The following is a 14,620-nucleotide window of genomic DNA, read 5'->3' as shown; positions in this document are numbered from 1 at the left end:
CTGGGTCACTGTCCGTGTGGCGTTTGCACATTCTCCCCGTGTTTGCGTGGGTTTTTCCCCCAGAAGATGTGCAGGGTAGGTGGATTGGCCACGCTAAATTGCCCCTTAATTGGAAAAAAAATGAATTGGATACTCTAAATTTAAAAAAAAACATTACCCGATGGTGAACCTGCTCTTTTGCATTGTCCTTTCTTTTACTTTCCCAAACTCCCCCCCGACCTGAACACTCGCACCCCCCCCCCCCCCCCCCCCACTTATTAGTCTGCAGTTTTGTAATTTGTTGGGAACTTTACTGACCAGGTTAAAGCGCCCCATAGTGGAAACATTCCGGGGCATCGACCTGGCCATGGAGGTAGTACTTTCTATGTTTTGTTGACATAAAATCCTTTACATTACAGAATTTGATGGAGCAGGGTGTGCTGTTGTGTGCCTAAATCGTCGCCGCTACTGTAGGAGGGGTGGGCGCAACGGCTGAAATATGTTCGTAAAAAGAAAAGGGCGATTTCGCCCTCCCATCGTGAAACTGAAAAAAAAAAACCCTCCTGCTATATTGAAAGGAGAGACATCAGAGTGGCACAAAGGACACAGTGATCACTGGTGAAAATAATGTGACTTGTCTTAGGGGAGTTGCATTGCACTGGGGGGGCGGGGGGGGGCAGGATGTGCTAGTGTCCGTGTGTGATTGCACGACACTTTGATGAAATCACACGCTCTTTCTGGAGAGCAATAGGTACAGGAGGAGGAGGAGGGGATAGAGCCTCGGAGGGACAGCACTCCAGACAGCACGACAGTAGCTTCAGGCTGACAGGTCAGTGAATCGGTGGCAACATCACTGCCGAACTGGATGATCTCCATCCCCCTTTAATCTGAAAGCCCCCAACCCACCACCCCCCTTCCCTCCCCACATGATGTTTTGATCAAATCTGTTCACTCCATTCGAATCCTGCTTGGCAAAGGTCAGTGCTGATGATTGTATCATTTTCAGTCGGTGCCTGTTATCTTCTTCGCTGATGTTTGACTTAAGAGGGTGAATCAATCAGATTTAGTAGATGCTTGTTCCACAGATCGAGGACCAAAATGGATGTTTTCATGAAAGGACTGTCCAAAGCGAAGGAAGGAGTGGCCGCTGCAGCTGAGAAAACCAAACAGGGTGTAGCAGAAGCGGCAGAGAAGACCAAAGAGGGAGTGCTCTATGTCGGTATGTACACATTTTAAAGCCAGCGAACGCGTACATGGAAGGTCGTGTCGCCCCTTCCAGCTGCACAATGAAAAACCTTCCTTCCGCCAGTGGCTCGGACGGGTGACTTCCACAGTCCCGGCATTACACTGGGCTGAAGCGGTCTTTTGTCAATTGAATATTAGAAATAGAAAGTAACCTGCACAGGTTGTCAAATAAATAAATGAACAGAAAAAAGGTTGAATCTCGAGGGATGGACCCATTCTCCATCCCGGGCTGCTCTCGTTGTTTGCTCGAGTCTTATTTCCGCTAAGCAGATGGACCAGCCATATGGCCCTGTCCTCCAACCCAGGGGAAAAGATCCTCTTTCCAACACATTCAGATCGCCCGCCTGCCATCAAAAAAAGGAGCAATAATAATCGTGACATTTGCAAAACCTTTTACAAAATGGTGAATTCAGATATTTGCCCTGGGATAACCGTGTTTGTGATCAATCTTTACCCTCAGGGTCCAAAACCAAAGAGGGTGTTTCAAGTGTCGTTTCCGGTAAGTTTCACACGAATGTTTCCACTTATTGAAATGTGCAACGATGCAATTGCTGGTACTCGCTTTCATCAATGTGCCGAAATCAAAGGATGTTTTCTCTCTCTCTGTGTTGACTCTCGAGGAGCTGGTGTAAGATGTTGGTTCTACATTTGTGGACAGAAAGCAATCAGTCCATTAAAAACAGCAATCCTTACAGTTCAACATAGCGTGACGTGAACTCCAGAGGATTTATCGGAAGTGTAGCTTGCCCTTACAGTTTACCTGTAGCTGAATAAGTAACTTTGCATCCCGTACATCCGTCAACTACAACCGTGTTGTAAATGGTGAAGTTAAATGCACGAATAATTTTCCCTGTAATAAGGTGAAACGTTTCTCAGAGAAGTTGCCTTATTATTGTGTCAACCTGGCTTTTACAATGAAGTTGCAAACACATATAAAAGTTTAGAAGTGCCATGTGCGATGTTAATGCCTTAATATCTTGAGTATTGTTGAAAAAGATGTTTTGTCCAAGCTTTTGGTTTTGCACTCATTTGCAGAATCACAAGAATACCAACCAACCTCAGGGGAAACAACAACTTTATACTGTATGAGAAGAAAGTGCTGATTGGTTGGCAAGTATTCTTGCCATTGTCCTGATCAGTGCCGGACAAAAAGCTTTGACAAAATGTCTTTTTTCAGCAATACTCAAGGTCAGTACTTACTTATTTTATGGGAAGGATTACCCATTTAAAATAAACAGGTTATAAAGTCACTTTGTTCTCAAACAAATAGACAAAGTAGTGCCATATTAATCCAGTAAATTCTGGGCTGTCACGTTCAAAATGATTTTGATTCATATAAGATTAACAAGTAATTAACAATTACTGTTAATAATTCAAAACTGCAGTTATACTGCACATTCTGGTCTGAAAACATTGTGTGCTCAAATGGTTGTAGGTACTGTCATTATATACTGATACATTTCCACTTAGGGACTTCTGTGGTGGAGATGGATGCTGCTGAAGTGTAATTCTGGCCAATTCAGTGTGCAGACATGCGAGCATACAATGCACATAAGTTTGATTATGGACATGTGTGCAAATCACACCAAAAGCAATTGAAATATAAAATTTGGAACAATTTATTGTTCATAATAAAAAAATGTTTCTATTATGCTTCATTGCTGAGTTGCAGTTTTAGGCTGCAAATTTCCATATGTCATGAGACCATAGTTACAATGCCTCTTGTGAATGGAAAAGTGGGTTTGAATCCTACAACCACCTGGAATTTTATTTCTCCTACTTTCATGCACCACAGAATTAGACTGGACTCCATGACTATGCTGCCACAGAATCATAAAAGTGACAGTATGACTGCAACCTAAGAAGGCTGTTTAGAAATTTCATTCACATGTTCTCTTTAATATTGCAAAAAAGACCCAAATTGGTCAATCTATTTACATTACTGATGAGCCAAACATCCTGAATGGTACTGAACTCTACCTTTAAAGGGATATGAGTTTTCTTTCAGACACATTCTTACTTTAAAAAATAAACACAACAATCGGTTCCATTTCTCATGTTTTCCATTTGACCAGGGCGTGGTGTTTGTGGTCAGAGTTAGCAAAAGAAAGGGGAAAGAGAAAACAAAGTGGTGTGATTAAATAGTTTGTGGTTTTCTTGGAAGAAAGAGGACAGGATATTTTTGATAATTGTGGGAAAACAAACACACTCAGTTAACTGACAAGCTGATGTACATAAGCACCTTTTCCTGAAATTCTAGATACAAAATTGCTCTACTCAAACCCCAATTGAATGATGAGGATGATGACCATCTCGATGTAATAATAATTACATCCACAGCATTCTTGAAAAGCTATATTGATCACATTAAAGTGTTCAAGCTGTTGGCCATGTCATTCTAAAATTGATATCGGTATGCACATCGTTCACAATTCTATCTTTTGTGTATCCATGCTGCATGGTGTGCAAGGGTACAACTTTGTATCTTGCCAGCTAAAAATAATAGCACTTAACAATAGAAGGTCAGGCAACTTAGAATCAAAGAATCACTACAGCGCAGAAGGAGGCCATTTGGCCCATCAAGTCTGCACCGACCCTTGGAAAGAGCACCTTACCTAGGCCCACGCCCCTACCCTATCCTCATATCCCAGTAAACCTACCTAATCTTTTGGACACTAAGGGGCAATTTAACATGGCTAATCCACCTCACTTGCACATCTTTGTACTATGGGAGGGAACCGGAGCACCCGGAGGAAACCCAAGCAGACATAGGGAGGAAATGCAAACTCCACAGAGACAGTCACCCGAGGCCAGAATTGAACGCATATCCCTGGCACTTTGAGGCAGCAGTGTTAACCACTGTGTCACTGTGCCGCCCTTTGTTTAAACTATTCCTGTATTCATACGTCAATTCTATTTTTCTCTACACCAAAGTTAATTTACATTTAAATGAAACACTACTCAGTGAATCCAGGCTTGCATTGAAGAAATGGTTAAGGGATTATTTATTTTTAAATCCAAGGAAGATATCGGTTCAGTTTAAGCAATTAATATTAAATTGATTTGAAAAGTGGCTCGGAAAAGAAGGAATTGAATAAGTAAATCTTCCTTTGAATAGAATCAGAGTATACTAATACTTCCTTTTCAGTCGCTGAGAAGACAAAGGAGCAGGCCTCTTTGGTGGGAGGTGCTGTTATCACTGGGGTCTCAGCCGTGGCTCAGAAGACGGTAGATGGAGCTGGGAACATTGCGGCAGCGACCGGTCTGGTGAAAAAGGAAGATTTCCCAACCGAAGTAAAGGTAGGCCTTCATCAAGCATGCCACACCCCATTCTCTGCTGCTGTAATCATACATCAAACCATTCAGACTGAACTAACGCTGTACTCTTTTTTAAAAAGCATGTAAATGCCCAGCATACAGTCAGTACACAAGACATGACTGAAGTCTCAATTTTATTTTGATTTGAATATCTACAAGCTCTTTTAAATGATTTGAGATTTACTCTACTTAATGATTTTCATTATAGACAGAAATTTAGATAGAAGTTCAATGGGGGCTACATTTTGCTGTTAAGTACCTTTTTTTCAACCACAATGAGGTCACCTAATGCTCAAAGATTGGGTCCAAAATGTACGCATTGACCTCTAATGTAAAATGTGCAGGTTGGGGTCTGGGATGCACTGCCTGGAAGTGTGGCAGAGACAGGTTCAGTTGAGGCATTTAAGAAGGCATTAGATGATTACTTGAATACAAATAATGTGCAGGGGTATTGGGAAAAGGCAGGGGGTTGGCACTAAGTCATGATGCTTGTTTGGAAAGCAGGTGAAACTGGAAAATGTGAAAAGCCATTAAAAATCCCACTGCCGAAAAATTCCACCCAATGTGTCGAATGGCCTCCTGCACCGTAACAATTCTGTGATTCAGTAATGCCATCTTGTTAAAAGGGATTTGTGTGCACACTTCTAGTGACCATTGGTAGCATGCAGAGCAGGCAAATTAGATATCAATTCGTGTGCAACACTGATTTGACACCATCATTGTCATTTTCAAACTTCACATTCTAGCCAACACACTATCTTAACCTGGCACAGCAGAACATGACTTAAAATGGACTGAAGGTTCCCCCTTCCTCTGCCACTTCTCTCAAACCTGTTTAATAGAATACAGGTGCCGTATACCCTTTGTCCTAATACTCCTGAAAAATGTTTGCTTCCCCAGTGTATGCAGGATAGCTAGTGGAAAGTTGCTAAGGCTTCACTTAAGGAGCCGGCAGAGGATGATCTCAAGCTACCCTGTGCCAAGAGGGCCCAACTTCAGACTGTACTATCTCAGCCTGGGCGCCAGACGTCAGGTCTGGCTGGCTGCTGGGGAACAGCAAGGGCACTGGCAGATTGGCAGGGGTAGGAACACAAATACTGAAATCCTGCAAATGGAGAACAGGTTTGTGCTCCATCAAGCTACTGCCACTCTTCTGAGGAGCTGCCATCGAAATCCTGTTGATTGATTGGTGGACAGATTAATGAACTGCAATGACATCCTGAAAAACCCATTGGATGGAGGTATTCAGAGTCACAATGGCAGCAGTCTCAGCTTGCAAGGTAACATTCTTGATCTTCCAGTGCAGCATTCAGACCATTGATGCTGGCTGTTTGTGCTGCACTGGACACTGTTTGTGTGGCAATCCAAACTTTGGAATCAACCATCAGACTCTGAATCATGGTGAGTTTGACAGTATTGATAGAGCTGACCACTCAGTCATGTTGGAAAGGATCGGTTTCATTTTTTGATCAACCTTGTGCAAAGTTGATTCTGAACTCCTCTATTCTCCTTGACATTGAGTGCTGGCTTTCTAGTGCAACGAGCATTTGGTTGCGCATATTCATCAACATTCTTCAGTAACCAAACCCATCAAAGTCCACATCTGTCTCTTCTGCAGTGAACTAATCGTGGTCTTGCATCTGCACTATTCTTTCTCTTGTCCTCGCTCTGATTGACTTGTGCCTGGTGTCAAACCGGATGCAGATTCCTATTCTAGCTGGCCTCTAATGTACGTATAGTGTCAGTACCTGGTGATTTTATGTGTAATATAAGGAGACAGTGTCTCATCATCTTCACTCTGTTCATCCTCTCCTTCCTCTGACTGGGATGGTTCCAGTTCTTGGTGTCTAAAAAGGAACATGGGCTGGGTTTAAATGAGGAAAGAACAGAAAATAAAAACTGAGTGCTTGCATCATCTGCAGCTTATAAATCTGAAAATGTTATGTGATGAGGGAAAGGTGGGACAAGAGAGAGATTAAGTATGCAGATGCCCTCATCATCAGTCCTGTCCAGCTGCGCTAGTCCCAACAGCCTCTTTCCAAGATAGCAAACAGTCTCCTTTATGGATGACACACTTGTTCTATTCTTCTTTCCTGCTGCCTCATGTTACACACTACTTTCTCCAGCAAGAAAGGGGGAAGTGTGTCATTAAGGTTTCTGCGATTGGTTTATGTGATGTGGCTGTCATTGTTGAATAGCTGCCAATGCATGAGAACTGTGTGTTGTGAATACGAGTTTGCAGTGTTGTGTGTGTGAAGTATTAAGATTGAGATGTTATTAGGTGGGTTATGAGAATGTAGAGAATTGAGCAGTGGAAGATGCTAGTCTTGGAGTTGTTAAGATATGCCATTTGAAGATGAACTCATTCACCTTAACAACTTGTTTCAGATTGTTAAACTCCTTGTTGCAATGCACCCATGGTCTTGGAGCAACACTCCTCAGATTAATGTCTGCCACTAAATCTTCCCACTACCTCCTGAACATATGGCTGGTGTCCCTCCTGTCACACAAAGATTTTTCTCTCCCTTTCCACCTCTTACACTGTGACCACCAGCATGCCATCCAAAAACCTTGGTGCTCGCTCACTGCCATGTTCAGCCATTCCTCAAAGTATCAAAGCCCAGATTCACTTTGGGAAGAAAATCACATCACTTCTTGCAGTCATGGTGTACCTTCATTTAAAGACACACAGGCTGCTTTTAAATATTGCTAGCCAGTCATGCTGATGCATGAAGTCAATGTAGTGCTAGCTGACTGCAGCTATCATTTTAAAGCGCAAGCAGCACCATTGTAACTTGGCCCAGCAATACAACGAACCAACGTGTGTTAATCTCCTTGCCCATTTCCGAGTGTTATTTAATATACCCTCCAAATAATTTTATTAATTCCTTCCTAAAATTCTTATTTGTAAAATCTTATTTTCCATCCAAGAAGATCTTAGTGAGTTTAAAATTTATAGAAAAATATTGAGTCTTCTTCAAATTGTGAACTCGAAGGACTGTCTGCTGCACACCGCAGTGGTATTTAATATGATACACCACAGAGTAACAGGATGTAAGGTTTTGGACCTGAGTATTTACAATGTGGATTCTCAGTCTTGGTTAGGCTGTCTGGAGATGGGATGGTTCACACTTTCTAATAGCCACTCGATACTGAATATGCTTTCTCAGCGACAAACTGGTGAAAAGAGGAATATATTCAAGAGGCGGCTGGATATAGCACTTGAGGAGAATGGGATCAAAGGCTATGGGGAGAAAGCAGGATTAGGCTATTGAGTTGGATGATCAGCCATGATCGTGATGAATGGTGGAGCAGGCTCGAAGGGCCAAAAGGCCTCCTCTTGCCCCTATCTTCTATGTATCTATGTAAAAGAAGATAGAATTAATAACTTTAAAAAAATTAAAACTCTGTTAAAGTGTGCATTGTTTCAATTAAAGCACAAGTTGGAATGCACTGCACCTTGCTAGTTCATTGGCAAATCATACAGGAAACAAGACTTTTAAAGAATCGGTATTTGTGGAACAACTCTGATCAACTAAGTGACCTAAGACATCATTTTATTTAGATGAAAATAGAATAAATTCCCTTTATTCATCTTCATTCATAATCTATAAATGAAATGGCGTATGAAATGGAAAACATAATATTGAAATATATGACGTCAGAAATGCCAGTCATGTGTCACCTGTAATAAGATCCTTAATACTTCTCAAATTGGTCAGAAGTCATTTAACAAGTTTAAGTAATGAATGGAAAGTTTGGTGAGCAAGTAGTGTCTGAAATATCAGGTTCTTTTAAACAAATGAGAGTGATTAAGGGTTATTAGAAACATGTATATAGGTGGTTAGGTTGCCAAAAGTTCTGAGGTTTTGAATATTCCCATTAAATTAATAGTTCTACAATGAGTTCAGGTAAAGAAACTGTTATATTAGCTGCATTCCAGAGACAGAGCTGTGCAATACAAAACACATAAAATATATTTCTGATTCCTATTTTTAATTTAAATATTGGTCAGAATATTACTCCATTCATGGAGCTGGTCCTATCTCTTCCCACATCCATCAAGCTACAACATGGAAGTTAGCTATTTGTTGTTTATGAACACTAAATCCACCCTTTGGAATGGGTATCAAAGACCCGCAATAACTGGCAAGATTTTTGAGTTATGTTAGAAAGTCTGACATATCTTCTGAATTATATATAACAGTGGGCATCTGAAGTGCACCTTCACTACATCACAGTTGTGCAATGAGTGGAATGACATGTCTGATTATTCTGGACTTTTGGATCGAGAGGTGTGGTCTACAATCTGGATTCCCAACCAAAATTCACAGTCTTCAACTGACCATCCTTACAATTTGTGTCAGTTTCAAACCTCATACAAAGAAAAGGCTGAGGCAGAATAAATTATTTATGACAGGAGTCAAGATAAATCAGCAACAAACATCGATAATAGTTTATAACCTACTGCACTGAGGGCCTTAGGAACATTATGACTATTACGAATAGCTCACAAAGTTTGTTTTTGTTGCTCATGAATCACAGGAAAAAGACGTCATGATTTGTAGAGAATAAAGCATCCTGACAATTATATCATGAAGCTATGGAAACAATTAGTGTCCAGAAACTAAATGCAGTTTTTATCTTCATAATTACTAGAATAATTGTGCTGTCTAATGTAGAAGCCGTTTGACAATGGAGCCTTTGGTGATGTTGAGCCTTCACTGTTTACAAGGGTATGGAAAATAATTCTACATAATGATCAAGGAACTATATATATGCAATAGAAACAGATAATGCTAGAATAACTCAGCAGGACTGGTAGCATCTATGGAGAAAGAAACAGATTTTCTGTCTGTATGACTCTCCTTCAGAGCCAGAGTTAAATGTTAACTCTGGCGGCGTGATCGTATAACGGTTAGTACTTTGCGTTGTGGTCTCAGCAACCTCAGCTCGAATCCGAGTTACAGCAACCGTTATTTTAGTGAGTGGCACGGTAGCACAGTGGTTAGGACTGTGGCTTCACAGCTCCTGGGTCACAAGTTCGATTCCTGGCTTGGGTCACTGTCTGTGTGGAGTCTGCACGCCCTGCCTCTGTCTGCTTGGGTTTCCTCCGGGTGCTCCGGTTTCCTCCCACAAGTCCACAAAGACGTGCTGTTAGGTAATTTGGACATTTTGAATTCTTCCACTGTGTACCCGAACAGGCTCCGGAATGTGGCGACTAGGGGCTTTTCACAGTAACTTCATTCCAGTGTTAATGTAAGCCTACTTGTGACAATAAAGATTATTATTATTATTAACTCTGTTTCTCTCTGCCGATACTGCCAGACCTGCTGAGATTTTCCATAATTTTCTGCTTTTAATTCAGATTTCCAGCATCCACAGTATTTTGCTTTTATATTACTAGGTATAAGCAGTTGCCATTGCAAATACTAATATACAGTTCTGGCCATAGACCTTACCCAATTGTTGAATAAACAGCACTATTGCTTTCAGAAGAGTAAACTACCCAATAAACACTGTACTACTCCCCCAAGAGTTGTATTGCTATCACATTTGTTTTATAGCTCACAAATATAATACGAATTGTGGTACTGTAATGGAATGGGACCATTTGACATTTGTCTTCAATTTTAACCATTAAATAAATCAACCATTGATTGCAAATCACTGTCAGTCTGAAAGAAAAGGCATTTTCAAATGCAAGAAAAAGTGAATATCCAGCTGACAGGGAGCATTAGAAATAGCAACAAAAGGGTACAAGGAAAGTAATGGGGTGCAAAAGAAAATTTGCAAAAAAATACTTGCAAAGAATATAAAATCAAACAGCATTCCTTCTAAATATATTAAAAGAGTAAAGGAAAATATGGTCTCATTTAAGGTAGATGTAGGAGAGACAATAATGGACATTACGGAAATGGTAGACTTGTTAAATGGGTACTTGTGGCACAAAGGAACCTAAAAATAAGTCAAGGAGAAGAGCTTAGTAAATTTAATGTAAGCAATATGATAATAGGGAAAATAATGGGTCTCAGGACAAACTTGTTCGATGTGATGCCTCCCACCCCAAAGGATTAAGAAAAGCACACAGGTGACAAAATTGCAGGTGAGTTAGTCATAATTTTCTAAAGCTCTCTAGATTCAAATTTTTTATTGTTGGTTAGTAAAATTGCAAGTGTCACTTTATTATTTAAGGTGAGAGGAAGGGGGGAATCTTATTAGGCCTAGTATTTACCAAACATATCATGAAGTCATATATTCCTCCGTCGGGAAACTCCAAATATTGAGCTGTAACAATGTTCCAGATTCAATAATAAGAGGGGTATAGATGGACTTGAATTAATTTGATGAATAATGTCTGCATAAAATCAGGAATTTAAAACATTGTTCTTCCAAGTCATTTAACTAATGTACTTTCAATTTCTTCACCAGATTTCTTTATCTTGGGGAGTGTAAACCATCAACAGATATTTTATAAAGTTAGTTTTTCACAATCGTAAAGAGGGGGGGAATGATTTGTCCTGTAGAATTATTTTCCATCCACTTGTTTCATGGAGTTTGACATTTTCTGCTCAATACAGTTCAAGATCCAGCACGGAAGTAATTATGTCCATTGGTATGAGCAGTACTTCAAACTTTATAATTGATTTTATTATTGATCAATTGCTGCTTTGAGCATTTGGATGAAGCAGAGAATATCCTCATTTCAAATTGTTCAATCTCTATCACAGGTTGTTTAGATGGCTGACATGTGAGATTGTCTTACAACAGTTGAGGTTCAAGTTGAGCACTATTTCATAAAGCACTTTGCGTACTCTACAAACTCAAGTATTTGCTTGAGGTGTGAACATCATTGGCAAGGCCAGTATTTGTTGTCTGTCCCTAATTGACCTTTGAGAAGGTGGCGGTGACCTGCCTTCTTGAACCACTGCAGTCCATCTGGTGTAGTTATACCAAGCTAGGTGTTAGGAAACAAAAATAGACCTGATAATATTACAATTTCTTTTAACTCTGAAAAGGTGAGAGCGTGACGATACGAATATTGCTATTTTGATGCAGCCAACTGCAGAGTGATGTTCTGCCACTTGTGCTTTCTCTGCACAAACCTTTTGGTCTTAGCGCACCTTCAGCACTGAGGCTGAAAAATGACAGCAGGCCTATTTCCACATAAGTTGTTCTTATATTGATACTTGTTTGGGTCGGATTTTGCAAGACCTGGATCGACTACTCAGCTGCCAGGATAAGGAAACTAGATTTAATATAAACACAAGGGACTAGTTTTGACACTTCCCTGTCAGTGGGTTTGAAGGTTGGGGGCGGGTGGGTGGCATGTAAAATCCAGCAGCAGATAACCTGCCTGCTACCTAACCACCCTCCCCGACTTGTTTTATGGGGCACGGAGAAGGTGTCAAACCCTCAAGCCTCTGCCCTTGGGCCTATTAAGGCTTATTGCTAGTTTGTACATGATTTTCTTAATTTGACAAGTATGCCATTTTGAAACTGCACTGCAACTAGCAAAAATGATGCCTGGTATATTTGTGCTTCGTTAGAATTTCTAGCCATTTAACAAGCTTACTTCGGAGACCTGCCATCATGCCACTCCTTTTCAGCCTGTATATTAATCTTGTTTTACATTAAGTATACTTTACGTAAAACAGCTAAACTGGGTTGCATTGACTTTTAAATTATGCCTCTGAGAATATAATACCTGTTAAATGCGACAATCTGTTGTGTATGAAAAATACATATTCAGCAACTGTTTAATCATTAAATGGAAATGTGTTTTAATCATATCGCAAGTGCTCTCATCTAAGCTTTTTTTTAATAGATGAATAATAGTCAAATATTTCAGTGAAGAAAATTCAATTATTATTTTAAGATTATGGATAAGACATAAATAGTAGAACTTGGAGTAACAGAAAATGCTGGAATACTCAATAGATCAGGCAGCATCAGTGGTGAGAAAAACAAAGTTAATGTGTCAGGTCTGATTAAATGTAATCAAGCTGAAACAGTGGCCTGGATTCCGTCGGGCCACTGGTTGGATAGTCAGTTTCTGTGGGGTGAGGTCTGATTGAATCAAGTTTCTTTCAGGCACTTAAGTGGTGACCGCTGGGCCTTCCCTGCGATTGAGGTCCCCAGCAACTAATTATCGGCACCAAGTGCTGCCATCCAATCAGAGGCCAGAAGTTCTTCAAAACACCAAGGCCATCAGGGAGAGGTGGCAGCTGGTGTCATTGCACCCACCAGAGGTTCAGGATTATCATGGGACCCCAGACCAAAGATAGTGTGGGCAGGAGAGGGGTCACAGGAAGGGGGTCGTGGGAGAGAGGAAGCAGCAGGGTCAGACGTAAGGGCAGGAGTGGAACTTTCAGAAACACCCTTTCCTGAAACTGGGTTCATTGATCAGGCACAGAGTACATAGATACATAGAAGATTGGAGCAGGAGGAGGCCTTTTGGCCCTTCGGGCCTTCTCCGCCATTCATCACGATCATGGTTGATCATCCAACTCAATAGCCTAATCCTGCTTTCTCCCCATAGCCTTTGATCCCATTCTCCCCAAGTGCTATATCCAGCCACCTCTTGAATATATTCAAAGTTTTAGCATCAACTACTTCCTGTGGTAATGAATTCCACAGGCTCACCACTCTTTGTGTGAAGAAATGTCTCCTTATCTCTGTCTGAAATGGTTTACCCTGAATCCTCAGGCTGTGACCCCTGGTTCTGGACACATCCATCATTAGTACCATCTTCCCTGCATCTACCCTGTCTAGTCCTGTTAGAATTTTATAAATCTCTATGAGATCTCCCCTCATTCTTCTGAACTCCAGCGAGAACAATCCCAACCTAGTCAATCTCTCCTCATATGACAGTTCCGCCATCCTTGGAATCAGTCTGGTAAACCTTCACTGCACTCCCTCGAGAGCAAGAACATCCTTCCTCAGAGACGGAGACCAAAACTGCACACAATACTCCAAGTGTGGCCTCACCAAGGCCCTGTACAATTGCAGCAACACATCCCTGCTTCTATACTCGAAACCTCTTGCAATGAAGGCCAACATACCATTAGCCTTCTTTACCACCTGCTGCACCTGCATTCTAACTTTCAGCGAATGATGCACAAGGACACCCAGGTCCCGCTGCACACTCCCCTCTCCCAATTTACAACCATTCAGGTAGTAATCTGCCTTCTTGTTTTTGCTTCCAAAACGAATAACCTCACACTTAACCAAATTATACTGCATCAGCCATTGGTTTGCCAACTTGCCCAACCTATCCAAATCTATACCTGACGGAGTTTGCTGAACTGTCGTTGGAATGAGTGGGAGAGCCGCGCAGCCTCCATTTAATCTCTCAGCCACCACTAAATTGCAGGAGGTTCAGGGATAATGGATGTCAGTTGGCTCATTAAAGAGCTTAATTGCCATCCCATTGCTGGCAGCAGGGAATCCCGTGTCATCCCTTCTGCCTTTGGTCATGGAGGAGGCCTGGTAACTGGCCAGTTCACCCGGAATTATACAGGGCTACAGCCGTCAGATATGGATTGTTATTAAAATGCAGTTCACCTATGACAACAACACCTAGCTTCTTCTCTGTCATACCTCCCTGTATGTAAGAGTGCAGGCAGCACGGTAGCATAGTGGTTAGCACAATTCCTTCACAGCTCCAGGGTCCCAGGTTCGATTCCCGGCTTGGGTCACTGTCTGTGCGGAGTCTGCACGTTCTCCCCGTGTGTGTGTGGGTTTCCGCCGGGTGCTCCGGTTTCCTCCCACAGTCCAAAGATGTGCAGGTTAGGTGGATTGACCGTGATAAATTGCCCTTAGTGTCCAAAGTTGCCCTTAGTGTTGGGTAGGGTTACTGGGTTATGGGGATAGGGTCGAAGTGTGGGCTTGGGTAGGGTGCTCTTTCCAAGAGCTGGTGCAGACTCGATGGGCCGAATGGCCTTCTTCTGCACTGTAAATTCTATGAAATCAATGACTGCAGCACTGAGGGGATGGAAGGAGGGACAGTTCTTCCTTCAGGATCCTTGGTTATCAGGCGACCTCAGTGCACCACCAGTGTCAGTAGTATCACCAC

At 41.6% G+C, this 14,620-nt stretch overlaps 1 protein-coding gene across 4 annotated transcripts in view; it reads left to right on the top strand.

Moving 5' to 3' along the window:
• Window positions 1–657: 657 nt before the first annotated feature.
• Window positions 658–14,620, top strand: part of sncb (synuclein, beta) — a 99,305-nt gene continuing 85,342 nt past the window's right edge. Inside the window, exons 1-4 of one of the 4 annotated variants that reach the window (XM_072512204.1) lie at window positions 658–808; window positions 1,065–1,198; window positions 1,685–1,723; window positions 4,373–4,524. In XM_072512204.1, the coding sequence (XP_072368305.1) occupies window positions 1,078–1,198; window positions 1,685–1,723; window positions 4,373–4,524 (312 nt within the window). In that variant the 5' untranslated portion in view covers window positions 658–808; window positions 1,065–1,077. Of the gene's footprint in view, window positions 957–1,049; window positions 1,199–1,684; window positions 1,724–4,372; window positions 4,525–14,620 lie in introns of all 4 variants that reach the window. The other 3 variants (XM_072512206.1, XM_072512203.1, XM_072512205.1) reach the window with 3 other exon arrangements.

This window comes from Scyliorhinus torazame, chromosome 7 (genome assembly GCF_047496885.1).
Source record: "Scyliorhinus torazame isolate Kashiwa2021f chromosome 7, sScyTor2.1, whole genome shotgun sequence".
NCBI lineage: Eukaryota > Metazoa > Chordata > Chondrichthyes > Carcharhiniformes > Scyliorhinidae > Scyliorhinus > Scyliorhinus torazame.
Note: the sequence above shows the minus strand (reverse complement) of the source record. Positions and strands in the feature narration are given on the sequence as shown.